The sequence below is a fragment of the Strix uralensis genome, chromosome Z, assembly GCF_047716275.1.
Source record: "Strix uralensis isolate ZFMK-TIS-50842 chromosome Z, bStrUra1, whole genome shotgun sequence".
NCBI classification, from domain to species: Eukaryota; Metazoa; Chordata; class Aves; order Strigiformes; family Strigidae; genus Strix; species Strix uralensis.
Genome location: NC_134012.1, coordinates 31,913,578 through 31,939,592, shown reverse-complemented (window position 1 = coordinate 31,939,592; position 26,015 = coordinate 31,913,578). Strand labels below are relative to the sequence as shown.

Sequence of the window (26,015 nt, the reverse complement as noted above, 5' to 3'; positions counted from 1 at the left end):
GCAGATAACTGTGAAAGGTATATCCCAAGCACATACCTTTGGACATAGTTCAGTCTTTTCTTTCATTCATTGCCATATTCTGAGCAAATATGTTGCACTGAAAGGGACTAAATGCATCTTACCCTCTTAAATGAAGAGGGTGAATATTTCAGCCAATCACTGGCATAAGACTAAATACAGGTTCAGACAGCAATACTACTAATAAATAAGTTAGTCATAATGTATCATTATTCTCCTGTGTCTAGCTCCCAGCCTTCATTTCAAGTAAATAAAAGATCTTGTAAACTTGCACATACTTGTCAACAGCAGGAGCCTTTAAAGACCAGTCACTTGATTTTCAGAGTTGCTGGGTGTCCAAGTATCATGTTCACTGAGTAACTGGAAACTAGAGGTTCCAAATATATCTGAAAAATAAACTGTAATGGTGCACTGTTTGTCTATAAGATTCCTCCTCTTCACATGTTTATGGATCTATTACAAAAGTCAGTGTCATTAATTTGTATAAAGCAAACTTTACACTACAAAACTTGAAGACTTTCTGATAGATTTCTGGAGTAAATCATAACTGCCAAAAGCTTGCTCTGAACAGGTCACACCTTCTTTCCATTACAATCTTTCTGTTTTGTTTTTGTTGTTGTTGTTGTTGTTTGTTTTGGTTTTTAAGCTACTTATTGTAATAACTAATGTCTACTGTTACATAGTGCTAACTACATTTTTTGGCATTTATCTTTAGCCTTGCCCAAACCTCCTGGAACACCTGTGGTGACAGAAAGCACAGCAACAAGCATAACATTGACTTGGGATTCTGGAAACCCTGAGCCAGTTTCTTACTACATAATCCAACACAAACCCAAGAACTCTGAGGAGCTGTATAAAGAAATTGATGGGGTGGCCACAACACGCTATAGTGTGGCTGGCCTAAGCCCATATTCAGAATATGAATTTCGGGTAGTTGCTGTAAATAACATTGGACGAGGGCCACCCAGTGAGCCTGTGTCAACAAGGACTTCAGAGCAAGCACCTTCAAGTGCACCACGCAATGTGCAGGCCCGTATGTTGAGCTCTACCACCATTTTGGTACAGTGGGAAGAACCTGAGGAACCTAATGGACAAATACAAGGTTACAGAGTTTATTACACCATGGACCCCACTCAGCATGTCAACAGTTGGATGAAGCACAATGTGGCTGACAGTCACATTACCACTATAGGGAATCTGGTACCCCAGAAAACATACTCTGTGAAGGTTCTTGCTTTTACTTCTGTTGGGGATGGACCACTTTCTAGTGACATTCAAGTCATCACTCAAACAGGAGGTAAGCTAGCGATGAACAGAATTTGTGTGAAAAAATTAAATGCATGCAGAAATTTTGCAGAGAGAGAATTTGAGTTTTAAAAGTTGAAAAAAGCTTCCTCTCAAAGATAGCCAGTTTATTCAGGCAGCTTTTGCAAATAACCTTTTCTCAGTTCCACGGTGCAAGTTATCACTGAAGAGTGGAAATTATCCCCTCATGCTTTCATTTCTTTTTTCATCCATCTCAAGAAGTTTATCCAAAGTTTAACTGAAGTCCCAGGGAGACCTTAATCCTGGACATGGGCAAATATTATGGCTTCTATTTGGCAGTGCTCTGTGAACTAGAAGTGTTTGTCAAATTGTTCTTCACAGTTTTCTTTGAGGAGTTATCTGTGTTGGTGGGTTTTGTTTAGGTGACATGTTGTTCCCTTATGCTACATCACTCTAGTGATGCTTGCTTTTGGAAATTTAAAATGTATGTGTACTGCATGTGTATTCAAATAGTTGATAAAGTTCTGAAAACACATAAAACATGAAACCATTAAAAAACAAACAAACCTTTGTGTAGGTTCAAGCAAGCAGTTCTGTACACTTTGGATTTATAAATCAAATACAACATCCCTCTACAAAGTGCATAACACAAGGTCACCATTTTCTTGTTTTATGTTTGCAGTTAGGTTGGTTTGTTTCTGTACAGGAGTCCATGAATTAGTTTTATTAGCAAAGGACAACCAAGCATAGTGAAAAACATTTCAGGGAATTGTTATGAAATGGAAAGCGAGAAGCTCTGGTGGAGCTACACTGTAGAAAGTGTTTTATTGTAGCAATAAGAAATAAAAGCTCCCTTTGTCTAGCGGTTTAGAGAAAGCTGTATGAAGTATTACTGTAGGTCAGTGATTGCCTAGAAATATTATATTACTACTTTAATTTTTTAGTACTGGAAAGTTTCCTGTTGAAGAATTTAGTATCCCTCAAATTCTGAAAAAACGTATCTCTGAAGTGTAACTGAAGACAGTTATGTTTCATCCACTTTTTACTTCTGTGTTTTACCAATATGCATTTAATACAGAACAGAAATTGAGGTATTGCCCTGGAACCTTTCTAAGTGTTGTGTTACACAAAGTTATAGATGTTACTTTTTGCAGTATCACAGCTGAGAAGTTAGTAAATAAACCTTTGTAGACTTTCTAGTGGTACATTAAAATGTATCTGTGTGCACATGCAAATGTAACTATGTACACCATAGTTTAATTTTGGCAATTGTAACCTTTTTTTAGGGACTAGTTTTTATATTGACATCTGACTTATTTTTGAATCATGTGCAAAAAGCTTTTAAAGAAGAAGGTTTAGTAAGCTCCTCATCTGTGTTTTCACTTACCACCGTAGTAAAGCTTTTAGATTAACAAGAGTTTGTCAGTGGCTTCACCAGAGAAGGATGAAGCAATCAAAATAATGAGCACTGAGGCTCAGCTGGATGGACCATAGTTACATTACTTGCTGAGGTCACTTCAGAAAAACTCTTGTTTATTAAAACCTTTACAGAACTTGCCATTAAATGTGCCCGTCTGTTTCTAATTACTGTTGCAATCTGAAGAAATTGTGGTGACATGAACAGTGCAGGAGGGATTCTCAATACGTGTTTTCAACTTCATAACAGGGTTGACTTGACATTGTTTAATTGCGACTATGTTAAAAATCAAAAGAAAACCAAAAATATGACATACAGGAGGCATTTTTAAGCACTAATTCTTGTGCTTGAAATATGAATATTTTAAGTCATAAAAGAGAAAAATAGGTAAGAAATTCTAGTGCCATTCTCCAGTTCAGGCTATGTTTAAAAACTAAGATTCTTCCATCATTTCTGTCCAGCAGTTTCTCTTCAGTGAGCACTGCAGCATAAAATGCACTCCTTACCCTTCTCTTCTGGGTTTGCTGTAATCTAAATGTGAATATGATTGTCTTGGTTTAAGTCTCTCTCAAGCTGAAACTCATCCAAATAAATATGGCAAATATGGTGACTTATAAAGTGCAATTTAAGAAAGGCAGAGATGGATTTAATGGAAACATATATAGAAGAGTAAAAATAGGAATGGGATGGTGATAACGTTTTAATTGGGTTTTTTTTTCTTTTTTGAAACAAAAAAGCCTATCATTGTAAATACGTAGCTTAACACATTCTTACTTTGGGGATATTAGAGTACATATATATAACAAAATCTAATTGACACCTGTGACTTACAGGCTCTGTTAGCTTGGTTTCCTTCAAAGCTTTCCTCCCTTATGTGTATCCTGATCTTTGGAGACAGATTATAAAAAATTTATAATTTATTTTAAATAAACCTGTTTATGAGAATCTTTGCTTTCTTAGTACAGCAGAATTGTTCTTTTGAAATGGCTGTATGAGTGGTTTCTCACTTTGCAGGTCAGCTGAAACTCTGCTGATAGTGAAAATTAGGTTTCTAATTAAAATATTAACTAGGAACATGTACTTTGAGGGTAAGAGAAGTAAGCATTTTTCAGACAACCAAACATAAAAAAAAAGTTTTATGTTCCATTTTGTGTTTCAGTATTCTGCTTAGGCATTTTATGGAGAAGCCACGTCCTATTGCCCAGTTGTTTTCAGCAGTGTTTTCTTTACTGTAAAAAGACACCATTTTAAGAAATCAAGTAATCAAAAAACAGCCGTAGAGCTGAGCCTTTTGAATAAGGGAAGATCAATTTGAAAGGCTACACCTAAGAAAGTCCTTACTCTTCGAGTCAAAGGATTTGGTTCTATTGAGGGTGGAGTCAGGACCAGTATATTATTTAAGTAAACTGACTTACTAACACCAAATTTTAGAATAAAGAAATATTGGTATAATCTTTAGTGTGATACTTCTTGTCCTTTTTCTTTACTTCACTAGAAAAATAAAGCTCTGTTGGTTTATCTCCATTTAACTGCTTGGGACACACTTATGTATCTTCTCATATTTCCTTTCTTTGCTTAAACTGGTCAGAAGTACACATACTCTCTGAGCAACATACTTTAACCTCCGTGTATCAGGAAGGTTCTTAAACTTTAAACTGAATGTCTGCGTTTGGGTTTGGTTTGGTATGGTTTGTTTTTTAATGTGCAAAGAGAGGATAGCTCCTGAAGGAATTCAGAGAATCCCGGTTTTATTCTGATCTTAGGCAGAAAGAGGGGAGAGTGAGAGATACACAAAGTCTGTTGGGTAGTGGATTATTGGAGAAAGAGAAAGAGCAATAATATTCTGGAAAATTAATGTGTACCTGTAAACATATGCTTCTTTAAAGAAGGATTTACAATGTAAAACATATTGTTAATTTTAAACCAAGGATTGGCAGTGGTTTGAAGACTAAGGATTATTACAGTTATAAAAGGCTAATCTTTTGAACATATGGAAAAGGACAGTAATAAGAATGTCAAGTGTCTGACTTGCAGAGCACATAAACAGAGCCTTAGCTTAAGGGAAATGAGTTAATGGTTCTGGAGTTCTTATTGTAAAAGATTAGAAATTCAGAGGAAGAGTCCGTAGCAGGAAAATATAGTTCTGTGTTGTAGCAAGCTAGCTACTTTGCCAGACATTTAAAATTTTTTCGTGAACACATGAATGGGGAAACCTCATGTCTCTGAAACTTCACAGTACTGGTCTCCTAGTGAAGCATTTCATGGAAATGGACTTCCACAAGGGGAGTGTTGAGAGCATGCAGCCAGAAATTCAACCATGATGCAAGGGAGCAGGTGGAAGGAGAATAATTTGGAGCTGAGGATGGTTTTTAAGTGCCAAAATTCCTCTAAAGGAACATTTCTGGTCAGGTAGGAAAGAATATTTCAGCTTTTGAATAACCCCTCTGCTCTCAAAGCACAGTTAACTTCTGTTAAGTGCCCCAGTCTCTATGTTTACTTCATTTAAATGCTAGCATGATGAGACCAGTATTGAGGATCTTACCCTCACACAGTGATTTTTCTAGCTTTCAATCTCACTCTCTTTCTTCTGGTTAGAAGATTTTTTTTTTTTTTTTTTTTTTTAATCTGATTTTTCTCTAGTCCACTATTCTGATTTGTGCAAATATGTGGATGAGCACTGGAAATGTGCACACATTACTTCTGTCACTGAACTTAAGTATGGAAGAATTTTAAGACAACTCTACTGCTACAGTTTAGAAATAGAGTGTAGACAGAATAACTCTGAATAATAATTCATCTCTTCACTGTGTTCTCTAGTCATTCAGACAAGAATATGTGGACAAGACAACAAGACTGACCCTCTTGTTTATTTTATTCTGTGGGCTCCCTCAATATCAGTTACACATTGTTTTAAGAAAGTGATTTATGGATTTCTGGTTATTTTTCACAAAATGTGCTATGCTTTTTGGACATTTAAAAAGTATTGTAGTTAATTATTTTGAACGCTGTGATTCTGTGTTTGATATTGCAGAACTGCAAGCCTCAGCTATCTTCAGACTCATATGAAGATATTATTTCTGTTGTAGCAGAAAGAGAGAGGGAGAGCACATTAACAATTTTATTTTGTAGTTATATTCCATGAGATTTTGGTATTTCAAAAAGTACAAGTATTGTTTTACAAAACAAAAACTTGATAGCACATTAACTCTTCAATTGTAAGAGCTTCTCTGTAAAACTTAATGCTTCTTCCAGAGCAAGCAGAAGCGTGAACTCTTGGTCCCTTTCAGTTCCCAGCTGATTGCAAATTCTCTTGATCAATATATTGTCCTTTGCAAAGCTGATTACTGATTGAACTGATTGAATTTTGCACCAGGTATGGGCTTCACACTAGCCATGTCATGGGGCCCTTTCTAGCCTGAGGACTCTCTGTTTCCATCATCACTTGCAAACCCAGAAGAGTCCTGGTGTGTTTTTCTCATTACCTCAGCCAGCTGAAGAGCTGTGTAGGGAACTAAAGTACCTTTCTGATTTGAGATCCCATTTTATGGTTTTGTTCTGGCACTTGAATCAGGGCTGGACATAGAACTATATATGCAGAAAAGGTCCAGCAGTCTGTTTGTTTCTGGTTATCCAGCAATAAACATGGATGACTAGGCAAGCAAAGGTGTAAAATTTGGAATGAAGTTTTGAAAAGAGTAATTCTGGACTTTGTTGTTTGTTTTTTCACTGCACTGTAGTGTTTCATTATATGTACTACATAAGTTATGTCATGTTTACGGGCAAGAAATAAAAAGAGGTATACTCAGTGCTCAGGGCAGTCATGGTCTTAAATGTACATTTGTAGAGCACATTAACATCAAAGCAGAAAAGACAATATTGAGAGACTGCTCATACGAAAAGATCTTGTACAGTGAGCTGACCATGTACAGCACTAATATGGAAAGTTAGAGTTGATCTGTGTAATTAAAAACACTTCAGCAAGAGTGTAAAGTCCACTTACATAGATTTTCCAGTTTCCCTAGTTTTTTTCCATCTCAGGAGGAGACCAGTACTTTCTATCAGCTCCTCCAGCTTGGCTTAGTTCTTGTGTGCCACTGAAGAATTTTTTGAACAGATGTTGTGTTTCCTAGGCATAAATCTTAAATAGTTTAAAATGTATTGTTCCACTTTCTTATCTGGTACTTTTCTGGTTGGGTTCCCTGCCAAAGTTTATCAGCAAGACAGTTTGTTCAGTTTCTGTTATTTTGGTTTTGTTTTCTCTCTTCTCCTTCTTCTCTGTTTGGAACGATGCAGTTTTCCTTGTCGCATCTTTGTTCTGTCAGTGTTTTCAGTTTTAAGTTGCCTAACTGTGGTTGGAAAATGTGAGGGGAGACTAGATTTTGAAGCAAGATACTATGCTGACGGACTTCTGGGGAAGTCTAATTAACCATCAACTTGTCTTATAAAATGATAGAGAATTGCAGACCTGAGACCATAAAGGGATTTTTTTGAAAGGAATACTTGGAGGATGATGGTCTTAAAATGTGCAGAGAGACGGGAAATACCCTTCTTTCTCCATCTGCTGCCCTATTTATCATAATGGATGGTACCAGCCTTCATATGGTACCACTTCACTTGACTAGTCATTTACTATTACTGCCTGGCTGTGTTCTACAATTCATGTATTCATATGTTAAGCATATATCATAGCATCACAGGATAATTCAAGCTGCCAGGGTGATCTAGGGAGGTCTCCAGCCCCAGACCCTGCCCAGCTCAGCCATGTTGTCAGACCAGGCTGCTCAGGGCTTCACCCAGTTGCAGTGTAAAACCCCCCAAGGCTGGATTTAGTCCAACCTCCCTGGGCCCCAGCCCCACCGCTGGGCTGTCATCATGGGGAAGAGGTTTCCCCTTATCTCCAGCCTAAGCCTCTCATGTTTCAGCTTGTGCTGCTGCCTCTGGCTCTCCTGCCACACACCCCTGTGAAGAGCCCAGCTGCATATCCTCCATTCCTCCCATCAGTGACAGAGATGCTGTTGTGTGCCTCCGAAGCTGTCCCTTCTCCCAGTTGAACCAGCCCTGGTCCTGCAGCCTCTCTTTGCAGGGCAAGGGCCCCAGCCCAGAGCCATCTTGCTGATGCCCAAAACCAGATGTAGTACCCAGATGTGGTCTGACAGTCCCTACCTTATTCTGGCTGTCAGGGCTGTCTCCTGCTCACACCACCCCAGGCACCACTGGCCCTTGTTGCTACCTGGGCACATGGATGGCCCCAGCTCAGCTCACTACCCTCTAGGGCCCAGCGCTGTCCCCCACAGTGGCTCCCTCTATCCATCAGCCTCAGCCTGCATCCTTACAGGGCTCTGCCTTCCAGGGACAGGGCTTGCTGAACTTCATAGGGAACTATCAGCTTGTACCTTGCCCATTTCCAGCTCTCTCTTAACAGTAGCCTGGCCCTTGAGTGTGTCAGCTGGTCCCCTCCAGCTTGATGTCATCTGCAAACCTGGAGCATGTGCCCTCCATCCCCTCCTCCAGGTCATTGATAGAGATGTCAAACACAAGATGGATAGCGTGGCACAGGTAACATAAGCTGCTGTTTGACCTTCCATGATCAGGCAAAAGTGATTTTGTAACTCCAACTGTGCTGCTCATTTGCTTTGCCAAAATATTTTTTTCACTATCGTTGATACACATTGAATCAAATATTTTTTTCCACAGGTCAGTTTTACCAGTTTTTATCTCTTTGTCAGATGAAGCAAACAAAATGCCTACAGCCAGGTACCCACCTCAGTTTCATGAGATACATTTGGAACAACCTGTAGCAAAATAAACACTTTGAAATTTCTGCCTATACTCCAGATTTTATTTTGGCAAGCCTGCAGTGGGGCTCCACATCTACTCTAAGACATGTTCAACAGGAGGCAAATCTGCAGCTGTTGTCTGGTTGTTACTCAGGAGTCTTTTGAAGCAGCTAACCTCAGAAGTTGTATTGTTCACCTAGTAAATGCATTTATACAACTATACTATAGATTTGCCAAGTTAAAGTCTGATCTAGTGGTATTTCAGAATCTGTTTCAAACTTAAGAATTATCCAGTTATGCCACTCTCTCCCTATTAATTTCAAATCCATTCAAATTTAAAAGGATTAAATTAGAAATATTTCTGTCAAAAATACTTTGTTGAAAATTAGAAGTATTTCTGTCAAAAATGTTTTGTTGATATTTCCTGTAATTTCTCCCTGTGCTTTGTGATCTTTTCTCTTTTGCACTTCGCAGTACTGAGGATGTGGTCTCTTTTTACACCATATATCTTTTAGAAAAACGGCTAATTACTCTTACCCTTTTTTCTTCCTGTAAAAACACTTGGTCTCCTGTTCACCCTCACTCATTTCCCCAGAAATAGGCAACATTCTTCCATACCTTTGCTTTTCTAGTTTGTCCTGTTTCTGTAAAAAAAAAAAAAAAACCAAAAAAAAGGTGAATGGTAGGGACTTGCAACCTCCACACTGGAGCTTGGGTATGCACCTCATGTTGACGGGTTATCTGTCTGCTTTAAGGTTAGATATCAAACCTGCACCAGCATACATGAGGGCAGTGTTATCCTCAGAGTGACATTCTGTAGAAGCCTGGGGAAGATAAGAATTACAATCACAACTTATTTTTACTGTTTGCTTCATGATGTTTTAAAGTCTTTTACTGTACAGAAGAAACATCTGTCTAAAATTCTACCCTGAAAAATTATTTTGAAATTATCATTATTGTCACATTCTACTTGTCACACCTGTTCTCAGTATGTGCTAAGTGCATCGCATTTTTTTCTTAAAAAATAAGAACGTGCCATATTTAATTCTTGAAAAGCTAGAAATGCTGTGGAAGACTGTTTCATGCCTTAACAACAGCACTATTAATTGAAAGTAATGTTTTAGAACTTGGGTGCCAAAATGATTGTATACATTCCAATGACAAGGTTATGTTTTGCCGTCTTTTCCCAGTCAAGCTTATTATTTGCCATGTATTTGCAGAAGTAAATGAGGGTAACATTTAGTCTGGATAATTTCTATGACCTTTACATAAGACATAACAGGAATGTTCTTGACTACTGGAATCTAAGTTGCATTTTTAGTTCTTGCAATTAGAAATTGTTGTTACTAGAAATTCAGCTATATTGGTAAAAAATACCAGTCATTAAAAGGGTAGAAATATGTCAGCTAATAAGAACATTGCTGAAGATCTCTTTGGTAGGTTATAACTTCTTCAGGTTACAAAAGCATTCAATATTTAGGTGTCTTCTTAAAGAGCAGGATATGTTTAGTATCATTTATGAGCTGAGCAAACCATTTGCAGATTACAAAATGCATGTAATGGTTTTAACACTTTTTCTTGACTAGTCCAGCCAGTCTTAAGGGATACTAGCATTTCCCTATATACATACAAATATATACATGTGTATATTGACCATTTCGCATGTAGGTTATTAGATTGCTGATATTCATCACCAGGCTTCTGTTCAATTGCATTTCAGTTCTGTGTGTATTACTTACACTGCGAAACATTTATCTGAAATCCTTGATAATTAGTAATGTGTGAATTAAAAATATCATTACTCTTTTTTCTGAGCTTAGATTAATTTATTTCATAATACAGTTAATCAATTTAAGTTCAGTAAGTTCAGTAAAAGTAATATTGAGTGAAATATTCAGATTATAGTTTAAAAGGTTTGAAAGATAAGTGTTGAACTAGCCAAATAAACAATTGGCAACACTGCTCAACTTTTTCTTTAGTGCCTGGTCAGCCATTGAACTTCAAAGCAGAACCTGAGTCTGAAACCAGCATATTACTGTCCTGGACACCTCCACGCTCTGATACCATCTCCAGCTATGAACTGGTTTACAAAGATGGGGAGCATGGGGAGGAGGTAAGTGAAAAGACTATATATCTTTTAAATACTCTTTAATGAATCAGACATAAAATACTGCAATGGTTTAGAATTAATGGATTAGTAACTTTCTTCAGTATAAACACCTAGATGTTTAACAGTTTGTTAAACACAGCAGTCAGGCTAGTGATAGACAGAGAGTCTGTAAACAGCAGAAAATGATGTCGACGGTTACCAGTCAGTGGAACTTTGCTATTGTTCACGAGTCATCCACAGAAGTCATATACAGTTTCACACACTGATCATGTCTCCCCAAGCCTGTTCCTCTACAAAGCCTTGGGAGCAAAAGTGTTTGGGGGCATGTTATGGACTCATTGAGATATTTTGCACTTATATTTGGACTTTGAAGTCTATTTTCAGCCTTAGAGAATTTTTGTTTGTTTTTCCCACCATGAAAGAGTTCTCAAGCTTCTCTAATCTTTCAATAATATTTGAGAAGAAAATACAGGGTTTTTTTCTAAAGCTAAAAATGTATGGACTCTTTCTGCACCATTATTTCTTAAAGAATTTTCAGTTTGAGAGCCTCTGTGATGTTAGTACTATATACTTTAAAATTAACTCTTTTTCTGTTATGGAAAACTTGTGATATTACCAGGTGTCACAAAAGAAAGAAGCCAGCAGTCTCAGAGGGCAGCAGGAGAGTGTCAGCCTCATTGATTCCTCCTGCATCATCAACTCATTGCTGATGCTTCAACTGAGTTTATGTTTATGGCAGCTTCACACATATACTGTGAATGCTTAAGCTTATTTGGTGGAAGGGGGCCAGATCCGTATTTCACCTCCAAACAGGATGCAGGCCCCTGCTTAATAAGATACCCTTTGGAAGAATTTGCTTCTTAATAATTTGAACACAAATTTAACTATGAGGTTAAAACCAGGGTTACTCACATTATAAAACCCTGTAGTTTACTGTCATAAGAGGTAATGGTAGGTAGGGCTTTTTTCATGTGTTGTTGTCTGAAAAGCCTTTTATACTTTGTACACAGCTGTTACTTCCTCAAACAGTCAAACAATATTTCTGCCTCTGAGTTTCACCCATTAAGCTGTTCACTTTAAAAAATATTGTTCCTTAATACATGTTTGTCAAAAGCAATGTATTCATTTTTGTTTTGGTTTACTTTGGGTTTGTTCCGATTTATTTTCCTGAATTTAAATTTTCCTTAATGGGGTTATCTTCAGTATAAAAGCATTTCTTCTTCAGACAACATATAGAATTCAGAGTCTCTGAATATTAATCACGATATCCTCTTATTACCTACCTTTAGCAACGGGTTTCCACTGAACCTACTACATCTTATCGCCTGCAAGGCTTAAGGCCAAACAGCTTGTACTTATTCCGTCTAGCTGCACGTTCTCCGCAAGGCCTTGGTGCTTCAACAGCAGAAATCTCAGCAAGAACCATGCAGTCAAGTAGGTGTCCTTCCTTGCTAACTTTGTTCCTTTGTCTCGTATTTCTCGAAGAGATTAATCTCAGTAGCCCAGAGAGGCAGCAACAGAGAAAAAGGCAAAATAATAAAAATACAACATTCACGCTGCTTAATACAGCAAAAGAATGCTTAAAATGTGTATTTTTGTAGGTGTGTTGTGATCAACTTAATATATGAGTGGCTTTTACGTAGTTTCAGAAAAAAAATGTAAACCAGTGTCTCAGAAGACAATATTATGCTGTCATAATAATATTTTATTTTATATTAGGATAAAATGTTAATCATGCAATAGATGTACATTAATAACATTCCTCCAGCTGTAAAATTCCACCTGCCCAGTCTGCAGATTTCTTGTAATACTAGCTTGTTTCTGCAGCATCTCCCCGAAGTACAAAAATTTGTAAAGTGGGTAAGGTTGAATATTTCAGACTGTACCAAAAATTTCCGCATAACTGTTCTTCTGTAGTAGCTAATAATTCTGATTTTAAGTTAATTTTTTTTTAATCTTGCCTTTTTATGACGTTCGCTCATTTTTTACACCAGTAGAAAAATTGTTTTCTCACTGGATGCCTCTGGAAACAATGCCATGAAATTCATCATATTTGGGTGCAAATAAGATGCAAAAATTTTCCAGGGATTTATATATACATTTTAAAATATTTAAATTAACACTTAATGAAAACAATCAGATGTTCAGAGATGGTGTGCAGAAATGCTACTCTTGCCCGATAAGTTATACTTTCGTGACAGTTACATTGCATTACACTGTGTCATTTAAAAACTTAGTGTGATTCTATTTGTATTTGTTTTAAATTAAATGGCCTTTTCTTAAAGTAATATTATTAAAAACAGAAAATTCAGATTCTCGATTGACATGAGGCTTTTTAATTTGCAGTTATGACAGATGTGATTACACCATCATTATTTGTTAGTTTTATATCTTAATGGTAATTAGTGTGACTGGAGATACAGTGCTTGCAGACTTTTAACCAAAGCTAAATGTGTTTCTGAAGCATTTCTAAGGCATTTGGAAGAAGCATAAAAGATTATTATATAACACATTATTGTATTTTAGAAATAGTGGCAAGACACATTTTAAATTTAGTAATCTAGAATCAATAATTTGATGAAGAAAAAGGTATTTATTCTGGGAGTCATTTCAGCTATTTAACATGCTTATTCTCTTATATTGGGTGAAGATTGCTTAGTCTGTGCATACAAAATAAACAACTAGGGGCCAAGGTTGCATGTTCCGTATATAAGCACATTGCCATTTATCCCTTCTTGAATATAGGAATATGTTATGCTTTTTTCAGCTTCATATCTTCAGATAGTAGGAAAATCCAGTTGACTTCAGTGGTCAGACTCTGTTTTTTTGTTGAAATGATTGCAAAATCTTTTATACAAAAATTGTGTATTTTAAGAAAAAATTATATGCATTAATAAAACTAGTAACACAAGTAGCCTACAGATTATCCTTAGTTGCATAAGTGCAATATTTTGCATTTTCAGAGTATAATGGATTAAAAATTAATAAAATTCTATGTGTTTATTAACAATATTCACCAGAATACACTACTGCCTTTCATCTTGGTTTCAGAGAAACATGCTACAGGGATTTATTTCTTTACATATAAGGTCCTTAAGGGACATTTTACTTGTATTTTACTTCCTGCACAAGTTGATGGTAGAAGGGGACGAACATGTTTTGAGTGCTTGATTACTGAATTAGCCTAAAAAAACTCAAACAAATGTGATAATTCTCATCTGTCCCCCCATCCACCTCTAATTAGTTGAAATGCTGGGACATTCCCTCCTGTTTTCCCTTCAGAGGAGAAGCATACCATAATGAGTAAAAAAGCCATTGATCCCTGTAGAAGGGCTGTAGGGAACCAAAAGATACATGTGTAAATGCAATAAGTCACAGCAGGGTCATAAGACTTCTCTGTTCCTTTAATTTTGTTTGTTGTGCCTAGTGTAAATATCAGAAATCCATTTGTTTCTTTTTTTCCTTAAGAAATGGGAAGAAAGTAGAAGGAAAAAAAATAAAACCACAACAAACAAAAAGCCACTGTAAAGATCTTGCACCCAAAATTTATGTTTTCCTTACAAAAGAGAAGACAGAAATGGATGGACACCATGTCCACTACTTGTGCCAGTGAATTTGATCTATGGCCCCTTTTTTGGTGCCCTGAATGATCTCAGTAGGCTTAGTCAAAGTGCATTTAAGTGCATAAATGCATACCTAACTTTCAGTTACTTGAATTGCCTCACTGAAAGCAATGGAATGACATACATGCTTAAATGCTCTGGAGCCTGGAAAAGGTAAATATGTTACAGACTCCTTTGAGTACAAATGAGTCAAGGTGAGCACTTTTGCTCTGGAAGATTGGTGCTGGTGACAAGAGACAAAACAAAGCCAGAATCTCTCACCATTCTGATGTGCTGAGCTTGTGAACACTTTCTTTGTAAAATGAATACCTGTTTTCTTGACACTGTGTTTGGGGGTAGATTTTTTTTTTCCTATAGAATTACCTACATTACTGGTAGGATTTAATTCTTTGCTAGCAAAGGTGTCTCCAAGAGGAGTTAAAAAAATAAAACTGACAGCTGATCTAGGGTAAGTACAAGTTACAGTCAGAATCAACAAGCCTGTCACTTTTTCCTGGTAGGTAAATCTTTGACTAAGACTTTCTTCATCTGCGATTGACTGCATGCTCCTAGTATGTTGGCTACAATAAATGTTCCAGCAAATGCTTTCCATTTAAACCTAATTTACGGTTGACTTGTGCCAGGCAGACTCAGTTATAAAAAAAACTTGAAAAAATAATATGTGTATGAGAGTGGGGAGGCTACAAAAATGGCAATTCATGGAGCAATTTCTAGCAATTATTGCAAGTTTTTAGGAGTTCTTTAAAAACAGAATTTTTCTCAAAGGAAGTAAACGCACTTAAGGGGATATGTTCAAATTTGCAAGTAAATACATGTCATGTGTCATTTAAAATATTACAGCTTGCACTAATTGCGATGATTATAAAGCTAGATCAGTAGTCATAGAAGTGTCACGTTTTTGTTTTATTTCAAGAAGAATTTTAATTACAGGTAGGTAATATTATTTTGAGGTTTCATTTTCATGTATTTCCCCTACATCCTTTTTCACCATTTAGTTGGTCTATTCATTTTCAGTTTCCTCATGTTAATAAGCCAAGGTGCATATCTGATGTTTTGCTTTTTTAAGTTTCTACTTTTTTTGTTTTATTATTTTCATTTGGTTATCTTTTATTTATTTTTATTTTTTCTTTTGTTCATTTTTTCAATCACTCCTATCCTTTCACTCAAATCCTCCTTTAACCCACTACTGAAATTAGAGCCATCAGCTCCTCCTCAAGACATTAGTTGCACAAGCCCCAGCTCCACTAGCATTTTGGTAAGTTGGAAACCTCCACCGGTGGAAAAACAGAATGGCATTATCACTGAATACTCCATCAAGTACATTGGGATTGATGGAGAAGATGTCAAGCCCCATGAAATTTTGGGAATTTCCTCGGACAGTACCCAATACCTTTTGGAACAGCTGGAAAAATGGACTGAATACCGGATCTCTGTGACTGCCCACACTGATGTTGGACCTGGCCCAGAGAGCTTAGCAGTATTGATTCGGACAGATGAAGATGGTATGTTGCCTCCACTACATCAGTTTGCGCCTCTATGACTCTCTGTTGATCTGCTGTCTTTTGTATAGGCTAACAATATATTTTCTGCTCCTGATTTTTCCCAAAACACAGATATTATCACCCTTTGAGTTTTTTAATCAAAGACTTGTCTTTTCCACACCATTTTTATATTTGGTATTTTTCTTTTTTTTAACAGAAAGTACCTTTTTGTGAGTGACATGAATCTGCTGCCCCTTTGAACCCATACGTATCCTTCTTGCTCCTCCTTTAACATAAAAATAACTCTCAGGGGAAAATCTTTCTGCCTTTTCCTTGATTTTACAGTCATTGTTATTTTTAAACACTTATGTCTGTGAACCTTTTTTCAGGTTTTGTTTTTGTTGTTTGGGGGTTTTTTTAACTGCTTTCTTGTACCATGCTGTGATTTTTGATTTGGGTTTTTTTGGGTTGGGTTTTTTTTTGAGTTTTTGATATTGGAAAACTGATGCTCCACACATTTTCTTTTCTTCCATGCTTGAAAGTGACAGAAGACAGCCCTATTATCAGCCTCCTTTTTATACTACAAAAAAAAACCAAACCAAAACAAAGACATTAGGAAACAAAAACAAGGGAAACTTTTTTTGAAATCTTTTGTGTTTTTATTATTATTATTATTATTATTATTATTATTATTATTATTATTATTTCAATGATTAAAAAATCTCTTTGTACTATAATGCTTTGAATCTCAAAGCATCTTCCTTGGCTTTTGTACATTTTTACATGTTTTTCTATTTCTCTAATACTCTTTTTTCTTCCATTTTTTGCATCAGTCATGTTTTTTGATCTTTTCACTGACAGGTAGAGCAGATTGGTTGAGCATTTTAATTTGTTGAACAATTTGTATTCTTCAAAGAAAACATAGTGAGTCTGCTCTTTTAAAAAAAAGCGAAAGACATGGGTGGGACAGATGCCTGTAATTCTCTTCTGTCCAATGATGTTGTTCCAGTTCCTAGTGGTCCTCCTCGCAAAGTCGAGGTAGAGGCTGTCAACTCTACTGCTGTTAAAGTGTCATGGCGCTCACCTGTACCCAATAAGCAGCATGGTCAGATCCGAGGATATCAGGTCCACTACGTGAGGATGGAAAATGGAGAGCCAAAGGGTCAGCCCATGCTGAAGGACATCATGCTGGCTGATGCACAGGTAATTAGGGCATTTTATCTTCTCTTCTAGGTTACAGTGAAAACATTTCATGTACCAGAGAGCTATCCAGAACTGCCTTTTTTTTTTTTTCTTTCTATATTTCAGCCTACCAGCTAACATTTTTTATCTCTATTTTAACAACTTTTTTTTCACAATGCTTATGCTTAAAGGTTCTTGGGCCAAACCCAGGCACCCTTTTCTGTATAGGTGTGCCAATAAATACTAAGCTGTGTCATTCTGCTGTCTCCCTTAAACCTAGAGACTTCACCCTATACCTATGCCCTGAAGTTTTAATGCATCAGGGAGTTCTGAGCAAGGTCACAGTCAATGTAGCAAGCTGTGCACTGCCTGATCCACCCACCTGATGTTTCTTCAGTGGAGAACCCCGAATCATTAAAAGCCTGTGTTGGCCCATTATTACAGTGTTTCTGTCATTGGCATGTATGCACCTCACCACACGTTTTACAGGAAATTACTTTATTAGTGCAACTTTAGAAATAACCAAGGTATTTATGCTTCTTATTGTTCATATCATTAACTGTGCAAATAAAATGAGCTTACTTACATTGCAAAATTTCCTGTCTGTTTTATAAATTATGTGACATGATAAAAAGAAAAGCCTGATCACATCAAGTTTAAAAAGCTTCTAAAACCAAGATTTTACTGATTGGGATACACTAGTTCTGTAAAACTGAAGATTCCCAAAGTTCCTGGTACTGGAGGAATCATCCTACATTGAAACTACTATCAAGTGCACACCTCTCATGCTAGCTCTCTATTTATGGCTGGAATGACTGGAAACAATAAGAATTTACCAACCTAACAGACAGTAAAGGGTTAAATTTGCCTCTTAAGCATTTTATGTGAACAAATAAATGGGTTTGGCTTCTTCTGTTTCTTCTTCCGGTCTTAGTTGTAAATTTCAGCTCTTCAGATATCTTTTTTGAGAACAGGTCTCCTACACCGGAATTTTGCTGATGACCCTGTTCTCAAAGTAATGTCTCTATTCCTGGAGGTTTTTGCTACAGTTTTACCTGCTAGTCTGGCTATCTGTCCATATGTACTTACCTATTTTGCAAAACATGGTGTTCTTACAGCTTAAATTCAGTGGAGAGAAAGATGGAAACAGATGGGGAGGTTGGAAGGGAGAGGGAAAAGGGAGAGGAGATGCTCTTGCACTTTGGTTCTCTTTCTACTTGCACAGATTTTCACTTTCAACCTCTGAGTGGTAGTATTTTAAAATAGTTTTAAACACTAAATCAGAAACAGGAGACTAGAAGAGATACTGGAACATAAATATCATAAAAGAAAAAATTATATTTCTTTTTTTGCCAAGTTTGGCTTTGACCTGCCTGTTTGTGATCGGTTCACTCTGCATAGTCACCGCCTTTCTCCTCCCGCCACTCCTTCCTGCCTGTTATGCTTCTATGACACATGTGATCAGGGCTTGTGCAGGTATGAAGACCTTGATGGTAAAATATCAGTATGGTTAGGTTTCAAGATTAAAAAATCCTGTCATCAATTTAAAGAAGGCATTGATTTCATTTAGTAAAGTCAAGCATATAGACTAGTAACATGATTAAATAAAGCAGGTAGCCTTTAATTCTGTCTTGGTAGCTTTTCCTAATTTCCTAATCCACTATGAAATGTTACTACATGGTACAAGAGGATTCACCACTCCCTTCTTCTTTCAAGGAAATAGAAGTGGCTTTTTTTAGGGAGAGCAGAAATGGAATTAAAAATGCCTGGCCTGATTTAATTAACCAAGTTCTGCATGATTCTGCACAATTAATTCAACTTGTCCAGACATCTTTCATATTTATTTTACTGTTAAGAAGAAAACATTACCTCAACCAGGCAACAAATCTCTTCATTCCCTTTTTTTTTCCTTCCAACATTCTTTACTCTCAATCAGTGGGAATATGATGATACTACTGAACATGTGAGTAGGTTTTGACTGGCCAGAAAAATAGTGTGTGTTGGGTTTGGGATTTTCTTTTTGCTTGTTTGCTTGTAGACTCCTTTTATTTTTTTGAGGTTGTTTTTTTTTTTCTTCCTCATTTGCACAAATGCATGCTCCTAACATCAAAAGTTTTTCCCTTATGGCAATTTTTTCTGTTGTTTTTGTTGTTTTGTTTTTTTTTTTTTACTTTTTCCAGGAAGAGTGGAGGTTACTGTGTCTGGCTTGTTCTGGGGTTTAGCATGATGCCAATATGTACAGAACTGTTTTGTGTTTTCTTTTTTATGACTGTCACTGACTTTGCTTCACAATTTCCACTTTACAAGAACATGTTAGAAAAATAAAACAAAAGTTGTTCGGAGTTGCGTAGCAGTAGTCAGATTTTTCTGTATTCATTTTAAGGTTAATGTTTTTTGTGTAGCTGAAAGTTGAAGTCAGTTGTGCTTTCTTTTTGGTAATTTGATAAGTGTATTTTGCATGCTATCAGGAAAGACAAATGCCCTGCAGTGTTTATGCCTAAGTAATAGTGTTTGCTGTATCCAAATCACAATTTTAAATTACAACATTACATGCAATCATATCTCTTACACCATGAAGTACTGTTTGTTTTAGATGAGGCCAGTATCTTCACCACTGTTTCAAAAGATGGCAATTTTTTTTTTCCCTTTTTTCAATTTTATTCTGTAATATCAGGTGCAGTTTCCTTATGAAAGATGAGAAGTCTGTCTTACTGATTTTGGCCTTTAGGGTCAATTCAATTCTGAGACAGGGTCTCGGGGGTGTTTTTATGATTTTTTTAATCTGTTTTTATTTTATTTGAGCTATTTTGCATACTCATTCTGATAATTAGCGTGTTATTTCTGTATTGCTAATAACTGACTGTAAATACAATGCTAAAATCTAATCACATCTGTACCAAGCTCATACCCATTATCTTGAAAAGTCCATTTACTGTGGATAGTCTGACCCATAATTTTTATATTAACTTTTATGGTTGTTGCATCTGAGGGGTGTGTGATTGCACATTTGCTATTTTTTCTGCATAAATACACCATCTCTCTGGCAGCAGTGAGTTGTAGTGTAAATCCATTCAGGCATATGAAAATGCAAAGGAGTTGTCCAGTAGTTACAGACTGGAAGCTGATAAGTTGTGAACTTTGGGCCAGTCAGTTGCCTCCAAATACTGTCCTTTCATATTTGCATATAAAACTTACTTATGTCATGAGTGTCAAGGCTTAAATTTCTCTGGCTACCCTTTTAGCATAACATAAGTTTAGTTTGGTTTAGGTGGCTGGCTCTTACACCATCTTCTGCGTGTGTATACATGTATGTGCACGCACATCTGTAAAAAGGTTCCCCTTGCTTTGACACTTACAGTTTGATCTTACTCCCATTCACTTGTACTGGATGAAAAGCTACTTGTTTTGTAGCTGCTGTCATTTGTTTGAGGGCCATCAGATTTATTTTTTCACCAGATTTTTAATGGTGTTTTAGGTAGTTTGTTTAAACCTGAAGAACGTGTTGTTTCTGAAGTCCTTAGAGATATTTAGATGCACAATCCAACCAGTGACACAGGCTGAAATGAAAATGTTATGAAAGTAACAAGGCTTTCTTGTTCAGCTAAATCTTCATTACTTACAAAGTATGGATACAAGTGCAGCACTCTTCTTACTAGGCATTTTATAACTATATCACTGATGTCCTGTAAATATCTACATGTTCACATATTTCACAATATCAATAGTATTACTCAGGCAAGGTGTTTCAGAAGGCTTTATTCACTGTTCGTACCACTAAGCCTTTGGCCTTGTGCCTTAAACTACCTAAGGCATGCTATTTAGAGGTGTGCTGTCTTCTATTGCTTAAGTGAGTGAAACATCTTACATTATGAACTGTTTTACACAGAACAGTCTGTTGGTGCTCTCAAATGCTTGCTATCACTGCCAGTAGCACAAAAGCATGCACACCATATGTAATATACAGGGGGTGTCGAAAGGATTCTGTGCTCTCCTGGAAAACAATCTATTTTTAATAAATTGTTCTTATTTTATTTCATCTTAGGAAATGATAATTTCTGGTCTTCAGCCTGAAACTACATACTCCTTCACTGTGACAGCCTATACAACAAAAGGTGATGGAGCACGCAGCAAGCCCAAACTTGTATCTACTACTGGTGCAGGTAATACTCACATACCCATTAATGTCTGAATAAATACTTTGACTTTACTTGCTAGTGTTTTGCTCCTACTATTTTGAAGTCAGCTGCTGTGTTGAAAGTGTTTATAGGGCATACAGTTTTCTTTTTCAGTATTTGGCCCTTCATTATTTAGATAAATCAGAACCAGTATCCTCCTTTGTCTCTTTCTCAGTTCAGGGTGCAGCCAAAATCTAATACTTAACTTCATACTTCCTAGTAGCTCTTCCATTCTGATTGGTGTCTTCTTAGAGAGGAAAAAATAGAAGTTCAGAGCTGAGAAAGATATTTGAAAAACTTGTGAAGGCCTTTCCTGATCTTTGTGAGAGCAGCAATGCTGCTACCTGTCAGTAAGAACATTGAAAGAACCTATCTGTATGACAGTCACAACTTATCTCAGAAAAATGTGATTATTATAGCAGAGAATTATAAAATGGAATGAAAGTCCAGCCTGTGAAACCCATATTGCTTCAGTGGCAATTTGAGGCATAAACTGGGGCAAAATATAGCATGCTGCTGTGTTCAGTCTACATGTGATTGCAGGTGGTACTAGATGGTGGGTATCTGACTGCATGACCAATTCAACTGGTTTTTAAATTTAAATGGTTCACTGTGGTACAGCTTAACCAAGGGATGCCACCACAGCCCTAGTGTGCTGTTCACTTACAGGTGTTCACAGCCTGTAGGTGTTCATTTTCTGGGTTCTTTAGTGTAGCCATTAAGGATATTTCATTACAATCACATGAAAACCTTTGTAGCACTGTTACAAGCTCTCTTATTAACAATGTATTGTTTATGCTAATATATAAGGTCCAAAAGGCATATGTACTTGCATTTATACTGATTGACTGAATTTTTAAAACAATCACTGAAAGTAAAGCACATCTTGTACTAAAATCAGAAACATCTATATCCTTGTCTCAGCAGCTTCCTTGGAAAAATATTGGTGGCTAGACATGTCATATTGTTTCATTTCAGATTTTAGGGTACCGTCTAGTCATTACTCTTGACTGACGCTGAAACTTACCCTCCAACTTATCTTTCCTGAATTCTCATGGTCTCAGGAAAAAAAAGATATATACTTCCCGCTTGCATTTGAAATTGATTTAAGAAAAAAGACAGTTGATCCATTATTCTTTTTAAAGTTCAGTTCCCAGTTCAAATAAACACAACTATATAGATTATGATTTGGTAAGTTTCTACATATAAACACAGGCTATGCAAACCTGCTTGCAAAACTTAAAGCTTCTGTGCATTTAGTCCTTATTGACTATTCATGTTTCACTCTTCCAAGATGCTTCTACTTTAGAAAGTCAAACAAATCCTATGTCCCATAAAACCCTGAGTGACTGAAGAGCGATTGAGAATCAGAGTCATGCCTGTAAATGATACATACTACACTGTTCTTGCTGTTTGCTTCACCCTGTGAACAAGTAATGTTTGTTCCTGGTCTCTAGGAGAACAGCTAGTTACCATTTTGCTCCTTCCTACATTCCAGGTTGTATGAACACCTCTTCACTTGCTGTTACAGCTTTCTGTGGTTGAGCTCTGTTTGTAAGGAAAATTCATATGCAGGTTTTTGAAAAAGGAGACAATAAATACAGTTATTACCAAGAGTTTCCAGCTCACTGTCTTTCTATGAGAATAGAATGAAGAAATGATGCATTAATACCAGGGGCTTATAGGTCTGAAATACACCCGCTTATTCTCTTGAGAGTTTTCATTTGATTTTTTCCTAAAAGGGTGCTATTCAAATACTACAATAAAGCAAATGAAGGGTCTGACTTTCTAGTCTAATTTTTAAAGGTTTAAGTCACATGCAGCTGTATTAGAATGAGTGAGATTATATCCATAAGAGATATGAAAGGGGAATAAATGTCTAAATGTTTACTGGAGAAGCTAACTATTCATAAGTTATTCAAATGATAAGTTAACTATTCATCTGTGTCCGGTTAGTGATATAAAAACATCATTTACATTTTTAGACAGGAAACATTCACTAAATGTAACTGAGCCTGAAGTACGGTAACTTCAGTTATTAGTGAACTCACTGAATGCAGTTAATATTTTCACTCCACAGTGTTTCTGTCATATTCAGTTTCCTTTTCTAGGTTTTGAAATCAGATGGAAGAAGAAATGTTACTGAACATTTCCAAGTCAAAGTGTTTGAAAATTTTAAATTACTTGGGGCAGGAGTTACAAATTATGTGATTAACAAGACTTTGATAAAAATTAAGACTTACTAGTCAGTGATATCATACAATTTTTATGGATAATTTAATCAGACCTTTAATTTCTGTAGTAGTTGAAGAATCGCATAGCATGACAGCTTGTCCATTATTTTGAATTTACGCTCCATGCTGGACAGCACTCTTGAAATACAGATTTCATCTAAGAGGAGAAAATGTGCATTAAAACAGTGGTGTACTGTATAACACCTAACAGAAGCAAATTACTTTGAGTGATTTGGCAAAGGCAGCTTGCTTGAGCTTCTACTAGTAATGGCATGCCATTACAACTCTTTGGTGTAATGACTGCTGCAAACCAATGTGTGAGGAACATCTTGTTGTGTAGTAACAGAGGTGGATTTCACTAGATCAGAGAATATTTTTTTTCATAGGCAATTTCGCTTCATTTGGGCTCATGGCAAATTCAGGTATTATTATCAGAAGTTTCTAGATAGAGCTATTCCATGATGCTACTTTATATAGGATGGCACAGAATCGTACCATTTGTCCCACAAGACTGTAATATTCATAAGTGGTCACACTGAAAGAAAATGTTAACTGAAAGCTATCTGGAAATAAAAAGAGAGAAAAACATTTTCTATCAATATTTGTGTGTTAACAAAAAGGAAATTCATACACTTCGCAAAACCAGATAGGCTCCATATTAAAAAAAAAAAAAAAAAAAGTGACCATTTTTATTCATTTTAATCACCATTTTAATCACAAGGTATTTTATTAATTCCCCTGTTCTGATCAAAAGCAAGTAGTAATTTCTTTCTTTCTCTGTAGTTAGCACAAAGGTTAAAGAAGTTCTAACTGTGAGGTCTGCTACAAGGAAAAAAAGCAATTTATCACAAAAATAATTTAGTGACACCTTCCAGCAGTCTCTCCTCTAGAAAGCTGAAGGAGTTATTATTCTATTTGTGTGGACTCTTCTCTTTCATATGCCCCATTGGCTTCAGTAATAGTTATAATGTAGAGAAAAATATGGCCTGCAAAAGGCCTTCACAGCCTTTTCTTTGTTCCATAAAGGCTTGTAACAATCAATGAGGAAGTCAGAGATATTCTTTATGCAGCAGAAAGTCAGAGAAGAGATATTCTTTATGCAGAAGAAAGTGTAGGAAAAAACTTACAAAATTCCTGGGAATAATACTTGTAGGTGAACTAGACATTTAAAAAGAAGGATATTTGGAAAATTTATATAAAAACTAGTTATAATTCTTACACAATTAGAAGCAGTGTCATGACTTATGACAGATATAATGAGGAAGGAGCATATTAAATGCAGAATTTTCGTCAAGCCATGCCATTCCTCCTCCTTATTCCTAATTCATTATGGAATGATAGTCAGAACTTCTGACAATAAGAATCTGATTTGCTGGGTGCCTGAGAACTGAAGATAAGTAATAAAATCCATTGAAGTGTTTAAATTCAGGAACCAGAGCTCACAGTGCAGCAGTTACATTCATGTGGGAAAGCTTTGAATGCGGATGGAGCTAATTAGTCTTCATGGAAGACTATGTTATCATGGCATTACTACTCCCAAAACTATTCTAGTCTCATGACCTGTCAGGCATTGATACACAATGAACATGAAATTTCTAAATACTTATGGCTATGCTTCATTATCAAATAAGTCATTGTAATAGAAACAGACTATTTGGAATAGAAATATTAATGAAAATGTAAATTAAATATATATGTATATAAATGAATATGAATAAATTAATAAATAAAAATAAATATATAAATTAATTAGACACAGTAAATGAGAGCAATTGATATCAGGGCTCCAAAAATGTACACAATATAAATTTCATGATGGGATTTCCCCCTCGATTAGGGCTGATTCAGTCCTGTAGACTGAATGTCCTCACCACACTTATCACAGCTTCACAGCACTCACCAGACCGTCACAACTTCTCTGAACGACAAATCATCAGTTTGGACCAATAGGTCCCAATTAAGGATTTCAGTGTATCTGGTGTGCAGTTTAAGAAGAGCTTCCAATTTAGTCTTCTTTGGAAGAAATCCAGTTCACATGCTCAAAGACTATGCTGGAAACAAAATCATATGTGATAAGGCAGGACAAGCAAGAAATTAAATTCCAAACTGTCCTACCACTCCAAGTTGAAACAGCCCATGTTGGAGGTGATTTGTGTATGCAAGGTGGAATGATAGCGTTCTACCATACATAGTAATGGTTGTTGATGACAAGGTTGGTCTGACTTCCCTTCTACCACATTTTACCTATCAGTGGCAAAAGTTACGTTAGACACATCTAGAAACTTGCAATTTCTCCATTATTACTACTAGTACTACTACTGTTACTATTATCATTAATTATTTTTCCATTTACAGGAATAGCAGAAATATGCCTTGGATTAAATTAATGAATACTTTTGACAATACTCTTTTTTTGCAAGCAAGGATTTGTAAGTGAGACAGAACCATTCATAAGATGTCTGTTGGAAGATTTATTTCTTGACTTGTGTTCCTAAGTCCTGTGCCTCTGAATGTTCTCTGTATTTAGAAATAATAGTAAGGGAAGAAGACAACAAACAGTAAATGGCTTTCCTATCATAGTTCATTGTACCATATGACTCAATTATTTCTTCCATAAGAGAGTAATTTATGGAACTAAGAGTGAGGGAAGAGAAAATTTATCCCTATTCCTGCTAAAACTAGCCTCAAGAATTGTACATGCAATTCTGTTTGTATTTATCATCTTTAAATAA

At 36.2% G+C, this 26,015-nt stretch overlaps 1 protein-coding gene across 1 annotated transcript in view; it reads left to right on the top strand.

Annotated features, from left to right (window-relative positions):
- The window catches only part of PTPRD (protein tyrosine phosphatase receptor type D), a 385,966-nt gene that overhangs the window by 250,718 nt on the left and 109,233 nt on the right, over positions 1–26,015 (top strand). The window contains exons 8-15 of the mRNA XM_074855344.1: positions 1–17; positions 734–1,315; positions 10,458–10,591; positions 11,878–12,022; positions 15,408–15,713; positions 16,702–16,895; positions 18,811–18,837; positions 20,917–21,034. The exon at positions 1–17 is cut by the window's left edge and continues 253 nt beyond it. Coding sequence (XP_074711445.1) covers positions 1–17; positions 734–1,315; positions 10,458–10,591; positions 11,878–12,022; positions 15,408–15,713; positions 16,702–16,895; positions 18,811–18,837; positions 20,917–21,034 — 1,523 coding nt within the window. The remainder of the gene's footprint in view (positions 18–733; positions 1,316–10,457; positions 10,592–11,877; positions 12,023–15,407; positions 15,714–16,701; positions 16,896–18,810; positions 18,838–20,916; positions 21,035–26,015) is intronic.